At 41.6% G+C, this 9957-nt stretch overlaps 1 protein-coding gene across 1 annotated transcript in view; it reads right to left on the minus strand.

The window, feature by feature from the left end:
- rsrc1 (arginine/serine-rich coiled-coil 1) overlaps positions 1 to 9957 on the minus strand; it is a 117301-nt gene that overhangs the window by 21000 nt on the left and 86344 nt on the right. Inside the window, 1 exon segment of the mRNA XM_032508917.1 lies at positions 967 to 1038. Coding sequence (XP_032364808.1) covers positions 967 to 1038 — 72 coding nt within the window.

Raw genomic sequence — 9957 nt, forward strand, 5'->3', positions numbered from 1 at the left:
ACACACACACACACACACACACACACACACACACACACACACACACACAAATTTAATATTCTCATTTATGTCATGCTATGGTCAGGAGCAAGGACCAGGGTCATTATTCTATCTAAGGACTTTTATAACTGGATATCCACTGCAAATGACTGTTGATTTTATTTGAATATGTATCGATATATTATTTGTGTGTATGTGTGTATGGGCGGGGGGCATGCAGACACACATAAAAACGCACTTTTCTGCCTATGCATCTTTATGTAGATTACAGACGTCTCACTACGAACTAAGTGTGTGTAATCAGCATTGGCAAGTTCATGTTTGGATGTCAAATTCTTGTTTACAAGACAAGGGCGCTTACATGAATCCGTTGATCTAACCATATTGGATGTGTTTAAGTGTGTAACCTCACTAATGTTACAGAGAGGGCATGGACTGCTAAAAAATACTGCAATACCCGACACAAGAAACACGGGCATAGTCAGGGCTTTACATAAACTATATTTACACATAGACATTTCTTGTTGTTGCACTCACACATTCACATTCATGATGGGACAGCTGTATCAAACCTGTTAAATTGCACACTTCACACGTTAGCCTTTTTGTTTTTAATCAGATAAACATTCTCAAGTGGATTTAGGACAGAAGTTGTGCAACAGATGTCTTACATGCTTAAACACTATTTGGTATTTTGTGCTCCCGCTCCTCAAAAGGACATTTTGCTAGTGGCTACTTGATTGGAGAACAAAATGTAAAACACAGCTAACTTGATTTATTTCATTATTTCAGCTGTTATCTTGCCAACAACTTTGATGTTGCACTTTTTTTGTAACATTTTTTTTTTATGGTTTATGCTTTTTGTTTTCCGTTGTGTGCTGTCAATTCAGAACGTCTACAACTAGTTTGGTGTCGGTGTCAAATTCCACATGTTGGATCTATGACAGAGCCACACGTATAACTCACCTTCCTGTAGCTTCTTCCGCGCCTCCTCCTCTCTCTTGGCTACTTTGGCCTTCAGCACCTCGTCTGTCTTAGCTGAAAAGAAAGACAGGAGACGGCAGCGTTAGGAGCAAAGCAGAACTTTAGGAACATCACAACGGTTTTATTATAGCAAACATTTATAGCATTTTTAAAGATAATCAAGATATTACGGAACAGATTATTATTCATGACATAATATATGTTCTGAAAATAATAACAACAAGCTTCAAGGAGGAATAAAACAAATACATTGACAAGTTTTTTTTAAATTTGATGATTCCATTAAAAAAAAAAAATACATATTTTTACGCGCAAGGAACAATAGTCATTTCTGTTGGAAATCCTGTTATTTGATACTCATCACAATGGAGATTACTAGAAAACACATCACTGGATCAACAGTAAGCGTACAAATCAACAAAAATATGAATCACGCCTTTTTTTCCTTTCCCTACCAGACAGCACCCTTCTCTGCTTTCCCTTCATACCCCTGTGAAAATCACTGAGTCTTCCTGAGAGGTGTTTATCGTCTCGGCATAATGAAAAGCTTAAGAGAAAGTGAGGCTGCGGGAGTAAACACTCGTCAGGGCATTTTAAGCATCTCTCATCGTGAGCCGTGTTGTCTTGGCTCCCTTTTTCCTCCGCCTTTCCCCCTGAATAATCAAGATGTTAAGCCCCATTAAAAAATATAATGCCGTGTATGGCAGGACTATCAATACTGCTTCTAAATTAATTACATTTCCGTAGCGGCGCATCATTTATTTTGCAGCGTTAAGGCCTCGGCGGAGCCATTCGCCTTTATTGCTATCTCACTTGGTTGATGAGTGAGCTATGTAAAATTGAGTCTCCAATATCATTACACTTAATGAGTTTAAACTTTGAGAAAAAAAAGAGGAAGAAACAGAAGACGAAAGCGAGCAGAGGGGGGGGGGGGGGAGGGGGGGGGAATAAGAGCTCTGCACTGTTTTGGGGAATTTAATACAATATAAGAGTGGGTGTAAGTGTTTGTGAGCGCCAACAGCATTTTTGTTATGGCACAGTTGTGGGCACCCGAATGTGGTTAACTGCACCATATGAGATGCCTGCATGTGTGTCTTGTGTACGCTCCTCGTTTTGTGTCGCTTTTTGTGTTTTCTGTTGGTGCTAGACTTTGAACGAAGATCAGTATTTTACATAATATACAGCACATCATTGCATGCTGCATGTGTGTGTGTGTGTGTGTGTGTGTGTGTGTGTGTGTGTGTGTGTGTGTGTGTGTGTGTGTGTGTGGTGTGTGTGTGTGGTTTTGTGTGTGTGTTGTGTGTGTGTGTGTGTGTGTGTGTGTGTGTGTGTGTGTGTGTAGGAGGCCATGGGTTGTGCTAGTCACAGAGAGACTGCGCTGCTGTTTTTGTTCAGTAATTGGCGTAGACAAAGAACCGTCACACTGCTGTTACGGGTGGTTAAATCTGGAGGTTCCACATCTTTACTAACAATGACCCTACATGGATGACTGAACATTCCTCTACCTCCCTCAGCTAGCGTGTGTGTGTGTGTGTGTGTGTGTAATAATTTAGTAAGTTTCTGTGTATGTACCAAAAACTAAACCATGGGCTGCATCAGCCTGCATCTCTTCACAACTTCACTCATGACTTTTCTTGTTTGCATGCACAGATGTGTATTTGTGTTTGTACACAGTTCCCTCTTTGCTCGGGGCTACCAAAAGGCAGGTAGGAGACGGAGTGGTATTGTTGGTGTGATAGGGAGGGGAGGGAGACAGGGGAGAAAGAGGAGGGCAAAAAAGGGAAAGGGAGATAGATGGGGGCCATGTAGGAAAAAGGAAGAACTAACAGCGAGGGGAAACAGACAAACAAGCAGAAATAAGAGAAAAAGCATTGCCTGCGTGCACACAAACAACAGGAGTGATTTGTCGCCTCTTTTTGTTTGCATGTTTATCCTCCACCTTCATCCCTCCCCCAACAGGTTCTCTTATCCTCTCGCTCTGTCTTCTCTCCTTCTGTTTTGCCCTCTCCCACACCTCCCCATTTTTTATGCTTTCTCTTCCTTCTCTTGCTCATCTCTCCAGTACACCGTGCCTGAGGGCGATAGCAGCAAATCAAACTGTTTATCCATCTCTCATCAGTGCACGGCCTCACAGGGCTCCTGCCCCCTCAAAACAATAAAAGTAGGTCTGAGCGCTAAGCCAGGGATACAATTTAATGACATCAATAAAGAGCTCAACTTAAAAAAAAAAAAAAGATAAACTACAAAAAATACATTACAGCAACTCTTTGCTGCACCATCATGAAAAGCATGTTAACATTACAGTTACATATAAAAAGGATTAAGCCTCACAGCTGTAGCCATCTAGAAATATAGTCACGTCGGTGTGCAGAAGCTGCTTATTGGAAGTATATTTCTTGGCAACTTAGTGGCTCCAGTTCATTGTAGGATAATTCTGTGATGGACTTTTATTAAAGCGGGTAATAAACGGCCGGGTGTTGGGGAGAGGAGAGGCCTTTCACTTCATTTAGACTTCGTTCCGTCTTGGCTGCAGGGGCGGAGGGAAAAGGGGGGGATGGCAGCAGGAAGGGGCGGCGAGCGTCAGTGAAATCGCATTGTGATTATGAGTGTAATTGCAGCTCAGGGGCCCAGGGGCCATGTAGCTCTGATGGTGCTAGAAGATGTTTTATGCACAGCAACAGAGAGGAAGAAAGTGAGAAAGAGAGAAAGAGGGAGAGTGGGAGGGAGCAGCAGGCTGCCAGGATGTTAGCACATTTTTTGTCACAGAATCTCCTCTTTTACCTCTTTTCTCTTCCCTTCTTTTTTTTCCTTTTTCTCCTCCTCCCCCAACATCCTCCTTCACTTTTCGCTTCTACTCTCCTATTCTCTTCTCTCCTCCTTTCTCTTCTCTTCTGTCCTCCTCCCTTGGCAGGATTAGCTGGGTCTCGTTAGAGGGGAAATGTAATAATGCTCCCACCAGGTGGAATCAGGCCCGCTCCATTATCAGCCAGGAGATGGATGGGCCTTGTAGGGCCGGCGGGGGCCACGCACGCACACAATTTAGATTCAATAAACTGGCAAAGCAAGACCCCCAATCTGATTTATCTCTTACACGCCGCCAATGCTTGCTGCTACGATGCTGATTCCCTATTACCACTCAGAGAAGGACTATTCATTGGATGTAAGGCACGGCAGTCAGAGAGACTTGTAAGGCCCCCGGGATGGCAGCAAAACAGATACAGCAGAGGGTTAATACGTTTACACACAGATAAGCAATTAAATCTAAGGCTGAGGTGAGTTATAGAGTTATTAAGGAGGGAATGGAGGGGGAGAAGGGAGGGACAGAGGGTGAGAAAAAGAAGGAGAGAATGTTATTCAGCAGAAGTGTGGTAGCTGAGGTCTTAGGCCGGTACAGTAAGTATTAGAAGTGAGGAAGGCTACCATATTATAGAGTTCGGGAGGTGAGAGTACAACAGAAGAGCAGCAATCTTCCCACGTTGTTCAATAAACTCAATACAACTCTTACAAATTAGCAATGCTGAAGACAGAGGTCAACACAACAGTTATCCACTTAGTCTCTGTGAGTATGTGAGTGAGTATATATATATATATATGGGCATGTCTTCATGTCTAAATGGAAGTGGGTATGTGTTGGCGTAATAAGCATACCGGTATTCATATCCACTGTATACCTGATTGTGAGTGTGCAGAACATCACATTTAACTGTGTGTGTTTGTGCATTTGTGTGAGCTGCGGTGATGTTAGCGTTGTTGGTAGTGGTGGGTGTCATTCCAGTCCAGCCGCCAATCAAAGTGAATCTGAATGTCAGCAGGAGAGGAGGCGTGATAAATCAGCCTCACACCCGACGACAAACAGAATATTAGAAGCAGCGCAGCGCCATTGGAAAAATGTCCCTTCCAATCAGCCGAGCAGTTTACAGTGAAGCTCAACAGCCGCCCCTCCGACCAACACTGAATACCAGAGAGACAGATAAGACAAAAAAATAAATAAATAAGAGACAGACAGGTTGGAAGACAGACAAACAGACCTGCAGGCACGCTGACGAATAACAGCCTTGATAGGCAGAAAGACGAGACAAAGAAACATAAGAACACAATGGAGCACAGAGGACAGACAGGTAGGCACAACAACTGACATTTAACAGGCCTGACAGGTAAGACAAGATAGAGAGACAGTTGGAAAGACAAAACTGCTGGGTAGACAGACGGACAACTGAATAGTCGGGCACATTGATATATTGCTGCAGGAACAATATTGTCACGCATACAAGTGCCAACGTGTTCTGTGAAGGAGTGAAAAAAATATTAAGACAAATTAGGCCCATCACCATAAAGATGTGTTGATGACTGATTTTTCAGATGTACAGTATTACTGACAAATTATTAGATTATTTACATATTATATATTGCTTTTTTGGCACGCAACTTTAAACTAAGTGAATAAGTCAAACCTTCTACATCTGTTGGTTGGCAGCCATGAGAATAGCATTTGACATCATAACTACTGTGTGTGAACATTTAAGATGACACCACAAATCCATCCAAGCATGATAAGTGCAAAGTCATAAACGAATGCCATTCAATGTCTTAAACGTATATTTCAGATGCTTTGAGCGGTCTGTCGTGGTTTTAAGAAGGCTTCAAATGCCACAAAAAAATAATGGACTGCTTGAGAAAGACCCACTTCCTACTTTAGGTTGTTACCAAAGAGGGGTTCAGAAGAATGGCCAACAGCTACACCAACATGAAGCATACAATACCCTTACGCAGCTTTCTTTTAACAAGGTTGCCAAACTAAACTTTACATTAAGTGTAAGGCAAATATGGATTTATAGATGAAAGCGCTATGATTGCATTGACCAGGTAACTGAACAACTGCAGCAGTCAACCAGCCTAATCAAACATATTCCAATGCCATTTCTTTTCCAATATCATCTGGCCCCAGTGGACAAGACAGACAGGACGGATGTGATACAGTAAATGATCAAATAAAGCTCAACTTTGCAGCTCTACAGCACTGCTACTCCACCAATAAGAGGAACTTCAAATTATGATGTATTATTTTCCACAGTCAGGAAGTTCAAAAATAATGTGGGATGATCGTTGGAGACAAGTTTGAGGTAAAAAGGAAACACCATGGTACCCACTTTGTACTGGGACATTACTTACAGGTTCTATGTGAAATAGTTAGAAACTACCACATGAATAACATTGCATCTGAACTGGATAAATGTTCCTTATCTGACCTGACCAGGGAATTGTACCAATACAGTAATTAATACAGTTAAACAGTATCTGATGGAGCAAATGTGATGATGTAGAAATGTACAGCAGGTGTGGCCAGGTTGGCCAGGGTTCGAATCAGACCTGTGACAATTCATGTCTCCTCCCCCTCTCTCACCTAGCTGCCCTATCAAGTAAAGGCGGAAAAGCCCAAAAATTATCCCAAATAATAAAAAAAAAGGAAAAGAAATGTACAGCAGGTGTACCGGTTACACGGATCCCGGGAAGAAGCAACATACGGAGAAGCCACTAGGTGGCACAGCACACAGACAACACAAGCGTGAGGCTCCAGCCAGGGCTTCATATATGTTCAAAATGCAGGTGCCTGTGTGTTTGTACAGGACTTTGCATCCAGACCTTGAAGCTGTAAAATATAACTTGACTCGGGAATTATCCCAAATATGATTGGAGGGGCACAGACATAAAGTGCAACATTAATTATTTGAATGTTATGCAGTATGTGGCAGTAGAAATAAATAAAACCATTCAAAAAGGCAAGCCTGCTTTACAGTAGCACTTAATGTTTGACATTGCGCAGCTTGTATCCGTCCTTATGAAAGTCTCCTGACAAAAAACAAGAAAAAAAAAGTACGGTTTATAAAAGTACGGTATATGAATCAGTGTGTTTCAGCCATAAGAGTGAATTCCTTCAGGCAGAAGACAGAAGACCTGAACTCGAATGATCTTTATCACAGGCTGCCCTCTACATCTGTCATGAGGCTGATTTAACGACAACCCATGAAATATTTACAAACTAAACAATTAGAGAGAGATATCTTACAAAATCAATCAATTATTCATTGCCAATCGTCTGCAAAGCTTTTGTTTTGTTCCATGGCTATATTCTGATGCTGGGGGGTGCATCAATTAGTTAGCCTGTACTCCTGTGGTGTTATGGATGCTTCAGAGACGAGTGACTATCTAAATGAAGGAGCCAGATGCAAGTTGCCAGTATTGCATGCTGACACAGTGTTGTGGTAGATTAGCTTGATAGAAGCACTCTACAGTCAGAGGGACAATTTGGATCATTCATCTGAATGTGTGAAGAAATGAGACTTTCCCTACCTACTGTGTCAGAACCAACAATCCAAAACTCTGGAGCTTGCTTATGCAACTTTTATTCTATACATTTTTAAAAGGGGACTCTTAACTCGCGACACCTGGGCTCCGTGTTTGTATTTTCCTTCGAAGTTATCATGCTGAGATTGCATCTGTCAAACTCAAAGAGGTGAGGAATTAAAAAGAGATTGATGTTATTTATAGGAAAAACAGGATGTTACTCTGTCCAGAGTTCATTTTCTTTGCCAACTACAAACACAGATTCACAACAATTCAAATTCATATTATATATAAAGTATTTCTCAGTAAAGGCAACATACGGTAGATTGGAGGTAAACATCTTCCTCCGTGTTTACAGTGTATTACCGAATGTGGTCATGCGGGAAAAAAAATCTATTTTAGAGCTGAAACGATTGGTCGACCAAAAATTAATCAGTAGCAATGCCCATAATTAATATGGAAAACGCAAAAATGCAAAAAACAATTAGTTCCTCTCTAATGAGACATAGTAGATCTTTGTTTTTTTTGGCCAAAACAAGCAATTTGAAACACCACCTTGGACTCTGGGAACTTGTGAGCATTTTAAATTATTTCCATACCTAGACCAATGCCTAATACAAATTATTCTGCAAATTTATTGTTAATAATTATATTAGTTAGCTGCTTACCTAATATGTTTAGATGTTCTAGTGCTTCTTTAAGGGATAGTTCAGATTTGATTAACTACCGTTGTATAAGGTCTATAATCTGTTTATTACCCACAGTAGATGGTGGTCGGCACGCCCACAGATGGAAGAACGCACAGAAGCTAACCAATACACTGCTGTGGGTGGGGGTAGCAGCTCTAAATAAATAGAAATCTTATAATTTTAAGGGTACGCTATATTTAGAATATTTTTACCTTGCTGTCAAACAGCCTTGAAATATGTTATGTGTGGGAACTGAAGCCGTCATTGATGCTCTCGCCAAAGTCACCAGACTCCATTGACAAAAACAGTAATTTTACTTTGAAGAGTACAGTAACAACTTGCAAGGTAAAACTCCTTTTTTTGTCAATGGAGTCTGGTGGCTTTGACAACAGCATAGAACGGCTTCAGTTCCCCCCATGTCAAATTAAACAGGGCTGTCTGATGTCAAAGTTTATTTTTTTTTTAGGTGACTAAAATATGTTAAGCTGCTGCTCCCCGTCCACAGCAGTATATTACTTAGCGTGTGCTGGAACTCCTGTCTTTTTCTCCAAACTGGGAGCTTGCCGACCGCCATCTACTGTAGGTCATACTGTACACTGACTATGGAGGAGCACCTCATACAACCCCATTTCAAAACATCTGAACTATCCGTTTAAAGGCTAAGCATTTCCTACATATTTTTGTAACTCCAGTTTCTAAAAGTAATGACTAATAACTAAAAGCTAATCCCCATGAACATAAAGAAACTAACTGACTAAAAATGTCTTGGTAGACTAAGACCCTAAAGACTAATTGGTCAACTACTTGACCAAGAGGGGACAGCCCAACTTTGAGCACCATATTGTCTTGTGTGTAGCAATCCAATTAGGCAGCTTCCTTTAAGTTGTTGACCTGACTTAATTGTCTGACTCTAAATAAGACATGTATTAATCAATTTAAAATTAGAATGAAGAATTAGGAAGATCAGTACAATAATCCTCAGCTCACGTTACAAACCCCTCTGCACCAGACACCGCTCGGCTCCAGACAACACACTCGGGTCTGAGTCTTATTTCCTTTGGGCAAAACCTTGCATAGGAGGTCTAGGGTTAAGAACAGGTTTCATGTGGGGCAATAAGCAGCTGAGCAGTGGGGTCTTCCCAATGCATGTGGGTGGCTCGGGCCCAGCACCCCAACCTACCCTTTAGACCCAAGGGCGAAAGTGTATCCCCTGACTCTGTGTGCTCAGAAAGATGGAGCCAAGGACCCGGAACCTGGAGAGGAAAATCGCAGAAAAGCTTGGGAAGAGCAAAGGCCTCCAGCGGTCAGGGAGATCTGAGAGGGAGGTTACTCTGAGGACCACACAATGCCATAGGCTGCACACACACACACACACACACACACACACACACACACCTGAGGAACACATGCGGATGTCCACAACTTTACATAAAGCGTAAGAGCACCTCACATACACATAAGCCTGAGGGGTAGAGTAAAGCCAGCAACAAAGCCTCTATAATGTAGACCAGGTCAAACAAAGTTCAACCCGAAAACCTCACTGTGAAAATACAGCATATGTATCATATGTAAATGCCCTTGCCTTTTACAGTATTAGATTAAGATGTTACATTAAAGTGTGTGCTAGCAGTAAAATTTGTAATTTAATTGGTTTGGTCGGAAGATGGCCATGCCTTTTGGATAAATACAAAAGTCCTGTCATGAGAACTTAACTGAGATGAGTGGATAAGTGCATAACAGAGGTCTTGAGAGGGCAATCAGACCAAATTCATAATGCAGGGATCACATGGTAAAATATTAAGCATCCTGGGGCCTCTGAATGACATCTCACCCTCAACTTCAACCTTGTCATGTCTCCACATGCCACCGTCTCTTTCTTATGCCTCTTTATTATTTTCTATATTTCCTTTACGTCCTTCTTTTCTCCTCAGTTATCTTTTGC

Source organism: Etheostoma spectabile, chromosome 3, assembly GCF_008692095.1.
Source record: "Etheostoma spectabile isolate EspeVRDwgs_2016 chromosome 3, UIUC_Espe_1.0, whole genome shotgun sequence".
NCBI lineage: Eukaryota > Metazoa > Chordata > Actinopteri > Perciformes > Percidae > Etheostoma > Etheostoma spectabile.